Genomic DNA, 20,112 nt, shown 5'->3' with positions numbered 1-20,112 from the left:
TAACGGTGTTCAGTGAGCTTTAGCTTCAATATTTGACCACTGGGTGGCAGCAAACACAAATAAAAGGAAACTTTCTGATCAAAACTGTAGGGATGGAAAGTGAAGCAGGACTGCAGATTAGAGTCCAACTTTAATTACAGCTCGCTTGTACCACAAAACACTGATCTTGTCTTTTGGATTTCACCCACTTAACCTGAAATGAAAACCGCAGGTACACAGACGAGCTGGTATTCTGGCGTTCCCTAACTGGTTAGTCTGGCTTTGACAATTCCCACACCCCCTTCTAGGACGTGAATGTCTCAGGGTATTGATGTCCTGCACCTTCAGAAAACGTACAATATTATTAGGTAAAAGCTTCAATTAATCAGCCAAAGACACTTAAACATCACAAACGCAGGCAACTTTTTTTTTTCAATTTTCTTTTTTTAAACAGTGTTCTATACACTCCGCCCCCTGCAACCCAGCCCACACCTCTCCGTTGGCTGGTCCAATGTCGCGCATTTTTAGAGTTGCCATGTTTCCGACAGTCCGTAAACGCGGCTCATCCCTTGACTGGTAACCAGCATGGAAAGAAAAGGTAACGTTGCTAACTAAACCAAAAGGCTCTTTTACACCGGCTGTTTCAACACACACGCGTTTCTTTCGGCCACTTGTCTCGCCAATGTATTGCCACGACGATCGCAACGAAAAATTGTCATAACCACCCAGGGGAACGATGATAAAAAGTAAACGTGGACCATGCGCTCCGCTCCGTGTGTATGTGGGTGGTAACAGTATGCTAGCGCGCCGCTAGCCGTCACACTAGCATCCAGTCGTGGACAAGTATGCGCCAACATGTCGACACAGACGAGTCCAAAGTGAGTCACAGAGGGTCTGAAACTACTGACACGCGTGTCGGGGCTCTGCGCGGCACACGGCCACTACTTGATATATGTTAACAGTGAAAAACATCAAGTCGCCGAGGCTGCTAACTTAAAAATGCCTCTTATTTAGGCCGGTTCACTGGGCTACTCGCTGCAGCTAAGTTACCTGCTAACGTTAGCCGCCGGGAGATGCTAATGCGAGCTGCGTTTGCTCGGTTTGTAACACCTGCAGCCCGGAGGCTGACCGCCTTCTCGGTGTCTAAAATCATGTGACGGACGACGACGCGCCGCCGTGTTGGAGACTTGCTCCGTGTTACACCTGACTGTCCCCGCTTCTGCATTTCAGTGCTCGCGATGCAGGCGAGGAAGAAGAGGACAAAGCCCAGGAAGCCTGGCAAAAAGTAAGAAGAAAATCACTTTACCATTTCTCTCTCTCCCTCTCTCCCTGGTCCAGAGACACACAGCAGCAGGATTATTAGGATTATGAGATTATCTGTACGGATGTATTGGCTCGCGTGGATTCAAATGAAATGATGCGATGTTGGGTTGTCCCGCGTAACGTCGTACAACTGTTGTTAAAACTGCATCGCGGCGATCGTGCGACTCTTAGACGGTTTAGTTTAAGTGATGAAAATCTGTGTATTACCCACAGCCTGTTTGGGAATGAGTGTGTTCTGAACCATCAATAATGGAAACCTACTTTAGCTGCTCCAGTTATCTTTCCTGGCTTGACTAAGTTAAAATACACTGATCTGCAACAGGACAACCAGGAACTTGTTTTACGACTCATTAACCCGGCATATAAAGATCATAATTCATTCTTACTAAAGTCCATACACCGTGGTTTTTGGGGGAATTCCTGTTGCATGCAAATTAAATGGGGCAACAATAAATCCATGTGCCTACAGTCGTTCGTGGCAATTTGAATATGATGCAACGAGTCTCACTACCCAGGTCCTACTTTAATGATAGAAGAGCAAACGGAATGATGTTGATACAATATAGGATATGCCAATGTTGATGAGTCATATACATTGATATTTTCTCATTTTTCCTGACCAGTAATGACTATTACCACGTTATACACTAGCCTGTACTACAGTCTTACTTCTGTGTGGTAGATAATCATGCAAATTACATATGTAGATACCCAATTTCCCCCGTGATCAATGATCTGATTGTGATTCTGAGATGATATAATGTATTTACAGTTCATATAAAGGTACGCATAAGCCGCTGCTATGGATTCATTGAGTTATGCTGTCGGCTGCAACTTGTGATATAGTCAATTTGTTACATTTTTTGATCATATTTTTGGCAAATGGGTTCAATTTAAATGATGCTGACCAAGCTATTGGTTCCCTTTTTGATGTGTACACATGTATGTACAGACAGTTCCCACTGGATTACTTTGATACAGAAGACAAAAAAAACTCATGAGTCACAGGCAGTTGCCTCTGTGAGTTGTGTCAGTGCCGCTGCCCTGACCGCTGACCTGCCGATCATCAGGCCAAACGACAATAACTAACTCCCCAGTTTATAATTGTTCATGTTTAACACCGGTGACGCTGGTGCAGTGCAGCACCTTCCAGTTGATCATGCATCATTTCTGTCGGTAGCCATCAAGTGAGTGGCGAGCTTCCAAGCATAACTCAACTCCTCAACTCTCTCTTGCGCTCTCTCTCTCTCTCTCTCTCTCTCTCTCTCTCTCTCTCTCTCTCTCTCTCTCTCTCTCTCTCTCTCTCTCTCTCTCTCTCTCTCTCTCTCTTTCTCTCTCTCTCTCACACACACACACACACACACACACACACACACACACACACACACACACACACACACACACACACACACACGCCCTTCCAGCCGTCACACTCTTTCCCTCCCACCCTCTTGTGTCAGTCACTCCGTTGTGGCTGCTACGCTGAGAGCGTGCAGGAGCCACTGTTCAGTTTGAAGAGCCGCAGCAGAGGAGAGCAGACGTGGTGCCACAGGCCACAGCAGTCGTAGACTCGCTTCACGGTGCCACTCAGCCTCTGGTGACTTAGTTAATGTGCTCTGGGTCATGTGGCTCCTGGACTGGATCTTCTCCATCAACATTGCTGTGGTGAAGCTCGCCAGCGGTCTCACATGCAAGTGAGTAGTGCAGCAAGTGTGCGTTTGAGAAAGGCCGAAAGACTAAGGGAAAGAGATGTAATGTGCTCTCGTCTGTACTGCTTGTTGAATGTGTGATGATGGGAGTCGGCCAGTTTACACAGAGCGTAACGATGGGCTGATCCATTTTTCATGAAGATGCAGATGCTGATGACTTAGTACCTCACTACTTGCATGTGCCATTTGCTTTGCCTGCCTGCGAGCGAGCGAGCGAGAATGGGACTGATGATGTCCCTGGTGAGTTTTTGCTGGCAGCATTTGAAATAGCTCATCGCTCATCCCATTTTTTTCACTTCTTTTTTTGCATCACTTTAAACATGAAACCACTTGTTTCTGTAACTTTCTGAGCCTCAGATGTAATTTTAAGACTAAATGTGCACTCAGAGGACTGTACAGCAATGGCCAGTGTTGCTGAGTATTTTCCAGTACCGCTACTATCTTTTGTATTTTCCGTTAATCTCTCCCATTTCTCTCATAGCCATAGCTGCAGTCCATTACGTAACCCATCAAATATTTTATCATCTGCAGCCCACTACGGCTCTGTGTCCTTCTATTGCTCTATCATCGGTGTCAGAATTATATAAATGTGTTTGTGTGTGTGTTGACTGCGAAGAGGAGGCAGGTCGCTTCAGGCCGTGGACATGTTGAGGTTTCAGCTTTTGTGCAGAACGATTTGATGTTTTGAACTAAGAAAAGCCTGCAGTGGCTTCACTTGTGCTGTAGCATACAGAGCTGTAGTGTCCTCTCTCTAAATGTGTCTTTCTCTATATTCTCTATAGTATAATAAGTCATTCACTCTCTGCTGGGAGGCCTGCCATCTTCAAATTTTGGTGTAAACATGAAACGGGAAACTGTAAACCTATATATCACAGCTCAATGATAGAGAACATTATTAAGTAAACATGTTAATGGCCATATCTAATGTGTAAATAGATAATCAGCAACACATACATTGGGGCACATGATTTCAGCAGGAGTATTAGAAGAGGAAAGCCCTGCAGCACACTGGTTTACACTTTGTGTGCATTGCACCCTTAGTACAGCTACCTAGTGCTGTTATTTCATTCTGCTGCCCAGGCGTTTTACTTTGATTTTTATCTGGAATGAGGGGACGGAGTATGTTAACTTTGGCCACACTCCATCTCCAAGAGCTCTCCATTTTTCGTTTGTTTATTTTCCTAAAGACGTCTGATAAGACTACATGTGTGGAAACAACACGGCCAGGAGAAACCAGGAGACACTGACGCACCCTGTTATGTGGACTGTGTGCAGGAGTGATCGAGACGTTAAGTGGTGGTGGCACAAGCACTCTGGCCTGTAGGGAAACGTGGCCCGAGCCTCACTCAGACTGGCCATTAGTGAGGCTCTCTGTGCACAAGACAGTTAAAGCATCAGCTAATGAAAAAGGCTCAGAGTTGTGGAAAAGCTTAGGTTTGGCATTTGAGTTATTTTTTATTATTTTGTGTGGCACATATAAACACAAACATTCAGATTGTCTTGTCCTGTCTTGGTCATCCGATCAGGAATTATCTTGTGAATCTCTAAAAACAGTTCAAATATTTTAATTTCCCTATTTGAATTGTGTGTTGTTATCTTTTAAAAGAATAAAAAAACATCACAGTTATTTTGATTTTGTCACAGCAGAAAAAGCTCAGGTAAGGTAATGGTGGATCAGTTTTGTTTAATATCCCAGTCATCACATTGAGCCAGCATGCACTCTATAGCTCGGCCTCAAAACTGGTCCGGTGAAATCGAATTCAGTTTATATTCAAGTTATTCATAACAGCTGTGCCTCAGTTGCAGTTTAAAAATGGCTGCTGTGAAAAAGGTCTGTTGTCTAAAATATAACCTACTGTCTCTTACATGTTGTATCTTGTTAACCAACAAACATGTCGCAGATCAGTTTGCTCGTCGCCCTCCTTGTTTTTATGCCGTCTTTTAATTATTCTTGGGGTTTTGCTTTTCTTTTGGACCAAATGATTAGAAATGGTATATTGAAATACCGATAACCGTTGTTGTTGCATAGTATTGGTGCATACAGTTCCTTGTCATCTCCACATCAGTAAATTACATAAAACACTGTTTCAGATTACACAACAACAAAAGACGTGCTCTTGGTGGTGCAGCTCAAATCCGTAAAATCAATTAAGATAAAAATCAATTGAGATAAAAGTGAATGTATGGTCACAGTTTTTCCAGTGTGGTTTTGGTAATTAATCAAATAAAATGCCACTAATTTATATTTCATAAATACAAAGCCCTTTTTAGACCTTTTTCACCGCAGACATTTTGACCTAAAAGTCCGGAAAAGCACAGATTTTTACAAATAACATGAACAATGGTTCTGTTGTAGTCAAGTTTTTAAGGAAGCCTTGACAAGGAGCAGACATGTTCAACACCAGGACCCTGAAACTCATGTAGCTAAATGGAAATTAGCCATCATTAACGTGTTTTTTTCAATGACATTTGAAAATATCGTCTGCACCTGCACCGCGGATCATTTGGTGCACATGTGTGGTGTATCTACAAAGCTGAGGGTATTCAGAACAGGCCACAATTAAATCTGATGAGGATTGACTGCGTTGCATTCATTTAATCTAATTTGCTTTACCTTATTGTCGGGTAAAATGTTGGATGAATGGACATCAGGACCACACAGACATAATATTGATATTCATTTAAATACTCTGACTTTTTCTCAAGCTCTGTGTAATCAGAGTCTAAGGAATGTGATCAGTCAAACTGGATTAGATTACTAAAAAAAACAAAAAAACCAGGGTAAAATCAGATCACTGCCAGCGATGAAAGTCACATGCAGTCAAACCACAAAGTCTTTCTGGATGTTTAAAGGCCAAATCATGCATTTCTGGTAAAAAATTAATCTTCTCGTATAGTAAACAACATACAATGAAGCCATGACTGACATCAGGGTGATTCAGTGGCAGAGGGCAGTCAAACATTTTGGCTCAGGCCTCGGGTTGCGGTCGGGTTTGGACCCTGAAGCTTCTCTAATGTGCTTCATTTGTCAGTCAGGGATTTTGAATTATATACAAAACACATCTGGCACATTCTGGGTAAAAAACAACTGGAGTCTTGTTTTTCAGAGTTTCAGTAGTTTTTTGATTCATGTTTGACCTCATTAAGTATTAATTTGATAGTTCTGAGCAGGGAATGACATTGTGAATTGCATAATGAATATAATGAGCGCACAAAAAAACGTCTCAGTAGCAGTGGGGGGTAAAGATGACGAGTGAAACATTGTTGGTGTTACGACCCCAAGCTGGTATAGGGGAAGGAGGGGTAATTATAAATGAGAAATACGAGGAGGCATTTATAGTTTAGTCTCACATTTATTGCAGGAACAAAGTAAGCAACAGAACTTCAAAGGCCAACATAACTAACCATGCAACCCTAAGTAGAAACAAAAGCAATCCAGAGCAAAGCACAGCGGACACTGAAACTAAAATAATTACATTCACCTATGGGGGGAATGTAACAGAGTGGCAGGCGTATGACATGGTGGTGGTGGTGGTGGTGGTGATGATGATGATGATGATGATGATGATGATGATGATGAACAGATGATGAGGGGAAAGAGTGAATGGTGTTGTTTTGGTCAGACGACAAGGAGGAGGAGGGGGGGGGGCTGATGTCGTCCCTCACCTGCAATGCAGTGCTGGGCTGCATCGCCCAATCAGGTCCCAGCTGTTAGTGAAGGGGGCAGGGCCAGAGGCTGACGACAGCCAAGGAGAGTTCTCGGTCAGAGAGGGAGGGAGAGAGAGAGAGAAAAAGTGAGAGTGCAGCGGTGCCCTGAGCTTCAGGACTCTGCCTACAGCAGAGACTTCCTCTTCTTCATCTTCTCCCTTGTTTTCCTCAGTGAACGCCCCCATACCCCCCTTTTTCTCCCTCCTCTTCTCTTCCCTCTTCTCATTCTGTTTGCCGCCACCTTCCTCTATAATCTCTGCATTTCAGAGATAAATCAACTGTGATCGCTCTCTCCTCCACTCTTTTCACTCTCCGTCCCTCTCCCTCTAACCCATCTATCTGTTTATTTTTAATCGTTGTGGAGGGAATGTGAGGGTCTTTCAATACCTGCGCACTCTCCTCCTCTATCCTCTTCTCTGCATCACATCCCATGGGCATCCGTGCGTCTTGCAGGTAAGAGCTATGTGTGTGTGTGCGTGTGCGTGTGCGTGTGCGCGTGCGCGTGCGTTTGCGTTTGCGTTTGCGTGTGTGTGTGTGAGTGTGAGTGAGTAGGCACGACAGCCACGGACATTTGCAGGTTATTTTGATATATGTCCAGGTGACTCGAGTGTTGCAGAAGTATCCAGATTGTTGTCCATGTTCTTCTCTGGCGATCAGAGGGCATTGATTTGTCTTGGTGTACTGGAGTGAGTGGGAGGAAAAACTTCACATGTACTATCGTGAATGGCACAATCATCTGCTGCGTTTCACATTAAATTTGGAAACGCTCTCGTTGGTTTTCATGTACTGCACATTTGCTAAATATTTAAGTCTCGTATTCCTTCCATGAACACACTTGCCCATCTACCCTCCATCACTCGATCTCTCCATCTCATTTCCTGCTCCCCGTGCCGTGAACACAGCGTTCATTTTGGCAACAATATTCAGATCGAGTCCTTCTCCTGGGATCAAACGTGCATGTGTCAGTTTTTTCAACTTAATTCTGGTATTAACTTTTAGTTGAAACTCTGCATTTTATTCTTAATCGTCAAGAACCACGAACATTGAGTCTGTGAGCTTTGAGCATTTTGGTCTGGTTTTATTCAAGAACAAGAATGTCTTTGCCCTATCTATGACCATATATGTCTCTTCATATATGCCATGAAGAGATTCTGTCACTTTTTATTTGCTTAAATTTATTTTGTTCTCATCATCACTAAATATTTCCAAAATTCGGATGAATTCTAATTTTAATTGCGATTATTGATACACTAAAGCTTAAGTGTGTTGAAAGGGGAAATGGAAGATTGTCATTCAACTATTGAAGCACATGAGGGATGAGAGGAGCAGAATGAAAAATAGTGAGAATTTCCCACTCCCGTGACACATTTTTCTTCCATCAAAGACTTGAGAGAAAATCTTCTCTGCAGATGGGTGATGATCACAGAATGAGTAATCCAAATCTTTTTCTCTCGGTCTTTTCTCCCAGGTGGATGCCTCCTACACACAAACCAGACATGTTATCTGTTGGTATTGACTCACATGTTGGCAGATATTCAAACAGAAGTCACAGGGTTTTTCTATCAAATTGTTGATATAGGTGTCTTCATCAAAGGTCCCGTATCAGTCAGACCTCTTTCTAGAAGAAAAGGACCTAATGTACGGATTAATCTCTGCACGTCTGTCTTCATGTCAACATTGTAATTGCTTTGTCCCCCCCAAGGAACAGTAACAAACAGCTGAGATCTGCATGGGGCTAAAAATGACACCGCTATGTGAGCATGGTTTTGCTGAGATGCAACCGGAGTGGTCTTTCTGCACAGTCTTAAGCCAATGGACTGATTAGCTTGGGATGCTTCTCCTAATGACTAATGCTGTTTGCTAGCAGATCACAAGTGCCGTCAACCTCAAATAATCAATGTCAATTTGCCTTCGCGTCAAATTATAATTATAGACGCTCTGCTATTTCCACGTAAACAACAAGGACAAGTCAGCTGCCTGGGTCCTCTTATAGCTCAGGAGATAATATGTGAACCGCTTCAATTAGTTCCAAATCCTTCTCAACACCATCACCAGTGTTTTCTGTTCAAGCTGAAGCATCGTCACACAGCACTGCTGCGCTTTGAAAATGACTGTGTATGCAAGACCACTGTGTGTTTATCTGAGGCGGGACGTGGCGTAAGGTAAAAGAGTTGCCGGTGAGGGAAACATCTGTCTGCACCGCATGCGGAGAACAGGATTCCTTGCTGGAAGCGGTTGGCTGTTACCTTACCTAACTCCACAGTGAACCATGATCATCCGTCTGCCGTTGTACAGTAACGCTTTTTGAGAACTCATGAGCTTTGGTTCGTAAAGAATTAAGGCGATTAGATATTAATGCTGTCTGTTTGAACAGGAATGCTGGCTTGGATTCTTAGCTTCTTTTTAAAAATCTTCCTGATTTTGTATTCTATATCGGCTTGAGTTAGTTTTTGTACCACTTTAATGTTCATGTAAGCGAATATTGGCCAATTTGGCCGAATAAAAAAAACAACTTACAAAGATTTTTGTTTTCAGCAAAGCCGGATACATTTTTCAGGTACTGGTACCAACGCAGAATACTGTACTGGCATCAGTGCATTTCAAATCCATATCAGTAACAGCAAGTTGACTAATGTTAGCATGCCCTCTCTAGCCAGTCAGTTGTGAAAATCTTGAACTTTTTCCCTCTGCTTCCAGATATGAAAAATAACACAACACAAAGAACTACATTGGATTTTACTTTTTAAGCAGCTGATGCATCTTTTCTTTATTACATTAAGTGCGTGCGTGAGCTCTTCGACTGTATGATCGACTGTTTGGTATACAGGGGACATTAATGATTTTCGTTAGCTGTGGCCTCAGAGATGGAGAGGGTCGTCCACTAACCCGAAGTCTGGTGGTTTGATCCCTGGTACTGCTGGTCTGCATGCCAAAGAACCATAAATGACCCCTGACGGGTATGCTGGCATGTGTTTGAATGATGTTTGACTTGTACTGTAAAGGACTTGATGGTCAATTAGACGTGTAAGAGTTCTATACTAATTAAATCTGGTCGACATAATATTTCTTTGTTGATGTGTGTTCATCACTGTGTGGTGTGGAGCTGTTTGGAGACGTGACAGTGACCATCTCCTATTTCAGCACCACGGACAGCACCACGTGGAGGTTGTAGTCACGAGCAGCACCTTCAGTGGCTGCAGCGCGGCTCGTGTCACTGGTTTGAGTTTTCCACCATTAATCCTGTGTGTGGTGACGGTGTTTTCATGGAAACAAACCTGGTCTCTTGTTAACCTCCAATGAGCCAGGAGCTTTTTAATAATTCACTCCACCATGTTCGGATTCGCTCAACACAACGTGTTCATTTAAGCACTGTGGAGTTATTCAACAATACAATCAATGTTTAATGGTGAACATGTTGAAAGAGTGTCTCTGTTTTAATAATAATAAATTTTATTTAAAGGCGCCTTTCTCGGCACTCAAGGACAACGTACAGGGATACATAAGACATTAAAAGCGGCGAAAAAATAAAGAACACAACAACAATAAAAACAACAGAAAGAGGCAGAGCAATTGACATCAAGTGGAATAGGTAGTTTTAAACAGATGTGTTTTGAGTTGCAATTTGAAATGGGGTAACGAATCGATGTTTCTAAGTTGGGGTGGTAATGAATTCCAGAGATGGGGAGCAGAGTGGCTGAATGCTCTGCTCCCCACGGTGGGGAGACGGGCGCAGGGGACAGACAGGTGTATGAAGGAAGAGGATCTGAGGGAGCGGGTGGGAATGGGGCCCTGGAGAAGATCAGACAGATATGGTGGGGGCGAGGTTGTGGATCGCCTTAAATGTAAACAGGAGTACTTTGAATTGGATACGGAACTGGACCGGGGGCCAGTGGAGCTGTTGGAGGACAGGAGTGATGTGGTGGATGGAGGGTGTTCGAGTTATGATGCGGGCAGCTCAATTCTGGACCAGTTGACGTTTATGGAGGGATTTGTGAGGGAGGCAGAAGAGGAGAGAGTTACAGTAATCCAGACGAGATTGTGGACAAGGATGGCAGCAGTGTGGGGGGTAAGGGAGCGGCAGAGGCGATTGATGTTTCGTAGGTGGTAGTAGGCAGACCGGGTAATGTTATTAATACAGTGTGGTTCTGTCGTGATGCTCCTGGTTCAGTTGGAGGGTTTGGAGAAAAAACGAGTCCCTCGTCTCTTCCTTCCTATTGTGTAACTTTAATGTCCGTTATAGTCAGACTCCTACTCAGCTTTGCTGTATGAGCTGAGTCCAGATTTTCACCGCAGAAATGTGCTGTAATGGAGAGAGAGAGAGAGAGAGAGAGAGAGAGAGAGAGAGAGAGTATTCATTTATATGGATTTTGAGTTTGGAGAGGAGGTTGCGACTATCTCACTCTGCAGCAGCTCCTCTAACCAGGCCACTTGGCTGCTCTGATCCACTTTAGCACTCCTGTGTTTTTATGTCCTTCACCAGTGACCGATGACCGTTATTAGCCTGTACAGCTGCAGTGCATAATGTCTGTGTTTCCCCACGAATAAGTCAGAGAATTTTGTTCCAGCCATGCTTGCATCATGACACCAATTCTGTTTTTACAATCACCAAATGGCAGAGAAAAAGGTCTCAAAGCTGCCAATTTGACTTCAGTGTTAATCATGTTATCACTAAATTATAATATCTACTAGGTCACTTTATTTAAGACTGTGTGATAGTTTGGTATTTTAAATCGATTAAAAGTTTTTGCAGTTTTAGTCTTTTTTCAGTGACAGATGCTAATTGATCTTCAATGTGAATCCGTTATCTAATATCATCCCTCATGAGTCTCTCTGGATCAGAGCACAGTTAGCTCTTTGATAAAACTGTCTTGCCCGTGGAAATGAGCCATAAGAGAAACCACATTTTAAATGCTAGTCTCGGTGTCAGTACATTTCTTTCTTCTTCCTTATCTTCCTTAAGCTCCGCTCTGTCATTTCAATTTATTCCCTCCCTCACCACCCCTGTCTCTCTCTGTCTGTCCCCCGCTCATCAGACCAGAGCCTCATGGTCGTGGAGGCGGCTCTCAGTCGGGTCAGGCGAACTCGCCCCTCCCAGAGCAGGACGAGGAGATCCTGGGCTCTGATGACGACGAGCAGGAGGACCCCAATGACTACTGCAGGGGTAAGGACCTTTGCAGATATCAGACAATCTTGATAAAACATCAGGGCATTGACATACACTATATTGTTTATTTTTATCAGTTTATTTTAGTGACGATACAAAGATGAATTTGGGTTAAGCGTCATATTTAATATTGTCTTTTTGCAAAACATCTATGCCCATAATGTGTCTGGTAATGGTTTTTCATTCAATTCCTAATTAAGTCCAGCTTCATCTTAATTCACACAAACACTCGGCCTATATCTATTCAAACAAGGTTTTTTTTCGGAAATCATCTTCATGCATACACACTGTCTGTCTGTCTGTCTGTCTTTGGATAGGTGGATATCACCACGTGAAAATTGGAGATCTGTTCAATGGGAGGTATCATGTGATCCGTAAGCTGGGCTGGGGCCACTTCTCCACGGTGTGGCTGGCCTGGGACATCCAGTAAGTTGCCTCCTCACCTTCACTATTCGACCCTGCGGTGGTCATGTACAGATCTGAAGATGTCAGTGGATTTCACCAAGCCACAGCTGCTGCTGTGTTTTCATAATACTGTAATACTCTAAAATCGCATTTGCATCTCTAACAGAAGCCATGAAGACACACTGAGAATATAGTTTCTAGCAGAGACCTGATGTGATTTTTTTTTTGTATTTAATATATTTGGAGTTTATTAGACGTTTTGTATGTACTGACAGGGTCAATATTTGACAGGGTCAATATTTCAGCAAGTGAATGTGTCGTGGTGAATGAAACGGCTGATTTTGTATTTCAGGGCAAAGCGCTTCGTGGCCATGAAGGTTGTAAAAAGTGCCGAGCATTACACAGAAACCGCTCTTGATGAGATCAAGCTGCTCAAATCGGTGAGGCACACAGTCGTCGTGACATGAATGTTTTCACTCCAACTCTTACTCCAGTTATTCAGTTGCCTATAACTCCTGCTACTGTGTGCGCAGGTGAGAAACACGGATCCCGGTGACCCCAGCCGAGAGAAAGTGGTACAGCTTCTTGACGACTTCAAAATTTCTGGCACGAATGGCACTCGTATCCTCTGTTGACAAAGAAACTTCCTGTTTACAACTTTCAACAGTTTGTCTGTTTCTAAAATACAGAAATTCCCCACTACATATCTTTTGATGCGCACAACATTTGTCGCACAGCTAATCAGACTGTCTGAAGGATGGATACAGCGCAGCATCTTAAGTTTAAAGAAGACGTCTCAGTGAGTCGGAGCGAGACGGCGCTTCCCGACTACAGTACGGTCCGGACGTCTAGCAGGAATATTCCAACAGCGGCTACTCCGGAGATTTTACAATATGATTTGTGATACCGTGAAACCGCAGTATTTATGCCCAAGGTTATAATACCGTCAAAATGCCTACGTTTGGTCAGGTTGCATTGTCTCGTATATAAACTGAACCAGAAAATATATTTGTATTTTTTTTCTGACTGTGCCAGCTGCTGCGGTGCTGCCATTCTGTAAAGGGAGAAAACCGCAGCTTAATTGCTTGGCGTCCTTTCATTTTCTCTTCCCTACTGTTGCTGTCTCAGTTTGATTGGCTTGGATGCTTTAATTACACTCATCCCATTAGAGCCAAATAGCTACTTTTAGTGTTGGACATTTTATTGTTGTTATTGTGCATGAAAAGCCACATTTGTCAGCATCATTTTCCAAATATGAGCAGAATTATTGAGATTGAAATCAAACAGTATTAACACGATACAATTTGAGTGCCAGTCATGTGGCAGTTTAAATTCTCTGCTGTTCGTGGTTCACAGATGTTCACGTGTCGTTGGGCCGGCTGTGTGCTTTGGACATCTTTAAGTGTCGCAGTCTCTGATGCAGTGACACTTTGTTCCATCCCTCTCTCCCACACCAACCAGTCTACAGCTGTGATCAGGCTGCATGCTGAGAAGTGAACTGTTGTGATGTGTATGTGAAAAGCATGTTGACAGGCTGACTTAGGATGCATTGTAAAGGTCGCGGGAGTCAAAGTATGTACTTGGAAAAGGTTTGAGCAATGATGTGTGCGCATAAAAGCTCAATGAGGTCAATTCTTAATTTTTATCAGCCAGTCTTATTCGCCAGGCTTGGCTGCTGGGCAAGAAAATAATTTGTCCCAACTACAAAAATCTGCTGTCCCACAAACTTGAAATTATCTGCATGTTTATGTGTTTACAGGATTATGTCTGCTTTAGGTAGGTTTTTATAGTTTTATTAGTCCTTGACCATGTGTGTCCTGAGATGTGTGCATGGTATTTGAGGTGCTGGGGTATCACCTGCTGAAGTGGATCATCAAATCAAATTATCAAGGCCTGCCGCTGCCCTGTGTTAAAAGCATCATACGTCAGGTACGGCACCGCTTCACAAAAGCAAGTGGTCTTTTAAAATGTATCTTATAATCACTTTTCATATTTTGTTTTGGATGCACTGTCAGTTGAAATGAAACACTGACCCAAATCGGATTATTGTGGGCCTATGGGAGACAATGTTACCTGTTTTTTTTTAAAGACAGCAGCTATGTGATGATGTCTCTCTTCTGTATCGCAGGTTCTGCAGGGTTTAGACTACCTCCACACCAAGTGCAAGATCATCCACACAGACATCAAACCAGAGAACATTCTGCTGACCGTCAACGAGCCCTACATCAAGAAAATGGCTGCTGAGGCTACGCAGTGGCAGAAGACTGGTGCTGCACCTCCCTCGGGCTCTGCAGGTCGCCACATTTCTTTTCATCAGCTCCCTGCTAAGCAACTTCGTGGTTTGATCAGCATGTTGCTGACGGCCGAGAGGTTGCTGTTTAGAAATCTCAGCAGGTTCCAGTGCCTTCTGGTGTTTGATTGATGTGTTACTTATTCAGTGGTTCAGAGTAAGTGTGGATTTGATTTAACTAAATTATTTAAATGGCTCTAATGATTTAACAAATTCTAATCTAATTGGACTAAATAAAACAACAGTTTTTTAAGAGACAAACTGGCCATAAATTAGGAGTAAGATGGTTTTTGTTTTTACCCAGACATAGAAAATTGAGGGTTGTGACTTTCAAGCATGAACATGTTTCTCATAAGAGGAGCACTCAGCTTTGTGTCAGTATGAGTCACAACTCGATTGCTTATGGAAATTACCAGCTTGCTCAGAGGGGTGTGTGACTCCCGCTGAGTGGGGCGCTGCTGCAGACACAGTCTATTAGACTAGCTTGGTGTGAATCAACTCAGCCACATGAACAGAATACTAATTATAGAGAGGCGACAGATATTTCACATATGCCGTTCACTAATGTAATCCTCTTGTTTCTCCTGTTGCCTGCAGTGAGCACAGCCCCGCCACCCAAACCAGTAAGTTAGGATTTTAAACCAAACTTTCTAATGCGAGGCTTTGTGCAAAATACACTATGAATCAAGTCATAGTACAAACTCCCCTCGTCCTATTTTTCCCCAGATGGCCAAAATGTCAAAGAACAAAAAGAAGAAGATGAAGAAGAAGCAAAAGAAGCAGGCAGAAATGCTGGAGAAAAGGATCCAGGAGATGGAGGGAGGAGTTCCGCCTGAAGGATGTGAAGAAGAAGACGACGACGAGACCACAACGGAAACCACAGAGGACACCACTTCCTCGGCCACCCTGTCCATATCTGCCACGCTGCAAGACATCGCTAACAATGCTGACACAGGTGAACGACAACATCCGATTCCCGATTCAGCCTTTTTTTTTTGTTAAAATGTTTTTATAAAATGTCTGATATTCTGTAGCATGAGTTAGACTGAGTCGATTTTTTTTTTGCCGCAGACACGACTTCCAACCAGCCGCCCCTGCAGATGCCAGAGGGAAATGAACGAAAACAGGATTTGGGCGAGGAGGAGAACAGGATGGACGTGAACCTCAACGGCCGCGCCTCCGCGTCAGAGAGCGAGGCCAGCCCCGAGAGCCAGGTTCACGGGACCGAGCAGGAGGACCAGCAGAACGCGAACCAAGGAGCAAACGACACAGAAACTCAAGACGCGCTAAGTAACAACGAGGGGCATCAGACCAGTAACAATTCACCTGGGGACACGGACACGGACCAGCAGCAGCTCCCGCCCTCCGTCAGCCCCGACTCCGTCGCGGTCGAGCTAAAGGAGGGAGATAAAGTGGAGAAGAGGGAGGAGGATATGGACACTCAGGGGGAGACCAAAAGAGGGGAGGAAGAAGACGACGATAACAGCCATGATGGTTAGTTAAAAAAGAAACACATTTCCCCCCATGTTTCTCTATGTAGATTCAGTTTGTGATGGTTTGCTTCGACCGGAGTGGCTCTGTGAGCATGTGTGCAGTGAGAGCCGGAGTTGAGGAGGCTGTATACAAACAAAGGTTCATCCCAGCACAATAATATCACCGTCTATTAACCAGGTTCGTGAGGGAGGCCCCGTATTCATCAACCCAAAAAATGCAAAACTGAGGGGTCGTGTTTCCCGGGATGATGGGAGATTTCTTTTTCATTTGTCAGGCCGTTCCAGTGCAGTTGGATGAAATTTGCCAGCTTCTTCCATTCTGTCTAATTTTTGTTATTTTTATTTATTAATTCTTCCCACATCTTTTCTTCTTCTTCATTCTCCTCTGTCCCTGGCTCCATCCCCTTTCCTCCCATCGACAGGAGCATCAGGCAGCATGTTGGTAAACCCCCTGGAGCCCGTCAATGCTGACAAGCTGCAGGTTAAGATTGCCGACCTCGGTAATGCCTGCTGGGTGGTGAGTAAAGAGTTAGAAATTTTTACATTTCAGTCAAATGCCCTTTTTGGGAAAGGTTTGTCCATCTGGGACGTTTCCATTTACAATAAATCTGACTTGATAATTAAAATACGGCACTTTGTGAACATTTCTCTGCTCTTTTCACAGCACAAACATTTCACAGACGACATCCAGACGAGGCAGTATCGTTCTCTTGAGGTGCTGATAGGAGGCGGCTACAGCACACCAGCTGACATCTGGAGCACAGCCTGCATGGTAAAACAGACACACACTCACTCAAGACACCTGTAGAAATATGAAGAATTGATGAAAAGGAATAGCTAAACTCTTTAAGGTGCCCAGTGGAGTTGTATCATAATCAAATACAGCTCTATTATGTTAAGTTGGCATCAGACATCATTGTATGTGTCCTTTATGCATTACAGACATGTCTGCGATGACAATCTGTGAAACTAATCCATGACAACATTTTTTCTACATCATCATTATTGGTCAAAAACTCCACAAGGGACTTTTTGAATTCTCCCAGAACATGTCAAGATGGCATCTGCTTACACAGGAATCTTCCTGTTTATTAAAAACTCATAGTGCATCAGGGAGTGGAAAGACTTTCTTTAAAAGATGTTCTACATCGAGTCCCACACAACTACTGTAGAGAAAAGAGAAGCCATTGTCAGTAAAGAATAGAAGTTGCTGTAATTCAGAATTAATGTATAGACAAGATGAACAAAACACACAGCAAAGAAAAACAAAATAAGCAAAGGATTTTTGTATTGTATTTATTTAAACTCATCGATCTATTTGTTTGAGTGTCAGTTTGCCATTCACACATGACGACCGCAGCAGTAGATTCAGATGCGTTCACACCAATACGAACATCTCTGGAACATTCTGTGGTGTGTGGGTGGGCCACGAGGCTCCGATAACTCTGAGCTTGCGTTGTCACATACAGCACCTCCGGAGTAGTTCAGGAACATGTCTGGATATCTGAAAGCAGCTTTACAGTGTGTGTGTGTGTGTGTGTGTGTGTGTGTGTGTGTGTGTGTGTGTGTGTGTGTGTGTGTGTGTGTGTGTGTGTGTGTGTGTGTGTGTGTGTGTGTGTGTGTGTGTGTGTGTGTGTGTGTGTGTGTGTGTGTGTGTGTGTGTGTGTGTGTGTGTGTGTTTTCTCCTTAGGCCTTTGAACTTGCTACTGGTGATTATCTGTTTGAACCCCACTCTGGAGAAGACTACTCCCGAGATGAAGGTTAGTATCAATTTCCCCCCGAGAAGTCATGGTTCAACTACGGGTTAACCCCCCCACCCGTATGACAAAGTGTGAATTTCAGAAAACATAGACGGTGAAATCTAATTACAATAATTATTCCTACTAATGCAGTGATAACTTCTTTTAATTCAAAAAATGTTTACCTTGGTGTTTCATCATGTTCTGTGCTTCTCTGCGTCATTGTAGATCACATAGCCCTGATCATTGAGCTGCTCGGTAAAGTTCCTCGGAAGCTGATCTCGGCAGGAAAATATACCAAGGAGTTTTTCACCAAGAAAGGTAAATACACCTGCCCACCCACCCCTGCCTCCAGCTGTCTGCTGCAGCTTCGGTGTTCCCCATTCATTAGATAGACGGGGATCATGACCTGATTTGATCTGATTTGTCCCATCACAGTTTCTTTATGAACTAAAATAATAACATAAAAGATCTCTGACAGGGTGTTTTTAGCCCTTTTGTAGAGCTCAATTAGCACTCGTTGTCTCGAGGTAACAGGATCTAACCATCGGCTCCATTTTGAAGGGCAGAACTTTCCATTTAAAGTTAATGCAGCTATTTCAAGTTCACAGAGAGAATGTGGTGGATTTTTTCTGATCAAAAACACTTTTACACATACTATAATTTGACATCCAATATAATTATTAAACTCAGAGTATTTTCCTCCCAGGTGACCTGCGTCACATCACCAGGCTGAAGCCGTGGGGTCTGATAGACGTCTTGGTAGAAAAGTACGAGTGGTCGAAAGAGGAGGCCCACACCTTCAGCAGCTTCCTCCTGCCCATGCTGGACCTGGTGCCTGAGCGGAGGGCCACAGCGGCCCAGTGCCTCTCCCATCAATGGCTCGCATCCTAGAGGCCCCCTGCGCACGCTGCCACCCTCACGTTGTAAAAGGGATGCGTTCGGTTTAAAAGTTTCTGGGTTTGAAAACACGGTAAATAAACTCAAGTCTGCGAGAGCCTGCGGCTGCATCGTGCCTGCGTCCTCCTGTCGAGGATCTCTGAGGCTCCCGACATCTGAAAACATCTTAACAGTTAAAAGAGACTGCTGCTTAGTTTTTGTCCTGTAATGGATCACACTGGTTGTAGAAGGAACTCAAGGACTTCTCCCTGTATTTCTGGCTCTCTTTTTCTTTTTTTTTTGCTTGCTGCAGGGGACTTGTTGGCCTTATTTTTGGGGGGGCTTCTGACTCCAGCTCTTTTGCTGCAGCACATACTTCTCTGTACTTTTAGCAATTGGTAATTAATTTTGTTGGATTGAAAAGAAAGTTGCACTTTTCTATAAAACGGAAGCAAAAATCGCCTCACGCTGTTGTCAGTTTGACCACGACCAGACCCATCCCTGTTTGCCAGTCATCATTTAGCCGTGCCAACTTTTATGCTTTTGGATGTCAACTGTGTGCAAAGTGCTAAGAATGAATAACTGCTTAATGCAAACGGGCATGTAGAGTGACTAGTAACCTTCTTAGCACCGTTAACTTAGCTTTGTCCTTGAAAAATGTTTGTACATTTGTATTCAGACAGCATTAGGAAGTATAGGTTTCATACATCTCAAGTCTGGGGAGTCTCCAAAATCGGTGTGTAGTCTCAGACTCTCTCTAGTTAAAGCTTTTCTCTTCAGATTCAGCTTTCCAGTTTCCTGTACAATATAATGTGGACAGAATTTCAGATCCTTTTTCTAAATGCACAAGTTGAAAAAAAGACAATTAACTGGTTTCGCACCTTTATCGTGTTTTTCCTGTTAAGAATTGCTTCATACACCAGTGTCCATATTAACATGTGACTTCACATCCTGTGTGTACAGTACAGTGTACCAAAGAGTCGGCCTGTTGTCTCCCCCTATTTTCAGCATTAGCATTGCACAATGTCTGGAAGAGACTCGTAAGCAGTGGTGGTTGAAGGCAGAAGCTGTAACATTTGAGCAATTATTATTTTATTTTTACACTTTTTTAGAAATGTTTCGAAGAATGTTCAGGTGATTTCAGGCTGAATGGGAAAAAAAAATTGGCTTCAAGTGTTTCCACTGCACATGTAGGTGTCGGAGTGGAAATGCGATTGTACTAAATATTGATGCTGTAATAAGGCTTGAAAACCATTTTTCTTATTTTTCTACAAAATCTCTTCTTCCAATGTCTCCCCTCTTCATTTTGTCTTTTTTTTCTGTAGGTAATAATAAAGAAAGATTCTAAATCCATCCGGACTGCGTTCGGCTCGTGCATCACCACTGTCGTGTAAGAGAGCAGCAGTCAGTGATTTCATACTAT

General features: G+C 43.4%; 1 protein-coding gene across 2 annotated transcripts; it reads left to right on the top strand.

Annotated features, from left to right (window-relative positions):
* Positions 1-444: 444 nt before the first annotated feature.
* srpk1b (SRSF protein kinase 1b) lies at positions 445-20,042 on the top strand. Of its 2 annotated transcripts, XM_035631797.2 has the most exons (16): positions 445-577; positions 1,210-1,264; positions 11,753-11,880; positions 12,201-12,309; positions 12,641-12,728; positions 12,822-12,909; positions 14,111-14,217; positions 14,417-14,582; positions 15,176-15,201; positions 15,305-15,533; positions 15,650-16,072; positions 16,494-16,588; positions 16,736-16,843; positions 17,762-17,831; positions 18,039-18,131; positions 18,520-20,042. In XM_035631797.2, exons 1-16 carry the CDS (start codon positions 565-567, stop codon positions 18,702-18,704), a joined length of 1,983 nt encoding a protein of 660 aa, XP_035487690.2. In that variant the 5' UTR covers positions 445-564; the 3' UTR covers positions 18,705-20,042. The 2 variants fall into 2 exon arrangements, with proteins under 2 accessions (XP_035487690.2, XP_035487689.2); XM_035631796.2 differs by lacking the exons at positions 445-577; positions 1,210-1,264 and adding an exon at positions 2,868-2,996.
* The last annotated feature ends 70 nt before the right edge of the window (positions 20,043-20,112 follow it).

The sequence above is a fragment of the Scophthalmus maximus genome, chromosome 6 (assembly GCF_022379125.1).
Source record: "Scophthalmus maximus strain ysfricsl-2021 chromosome 6, ASM2237912v1, whole genome shotgun sequence".
Lineage (NCBI taxonomy): Eukaryota > Metazoa > Chordata > Actinopteri > Pleuronectiformes > Scophthalmidae > Scophthalmus > Scophthalmus maximus.
Note: the sequence above shows the minus strand (reverse complement) of the source record. Positions and strands in the feature narration are given on the sequence as shown.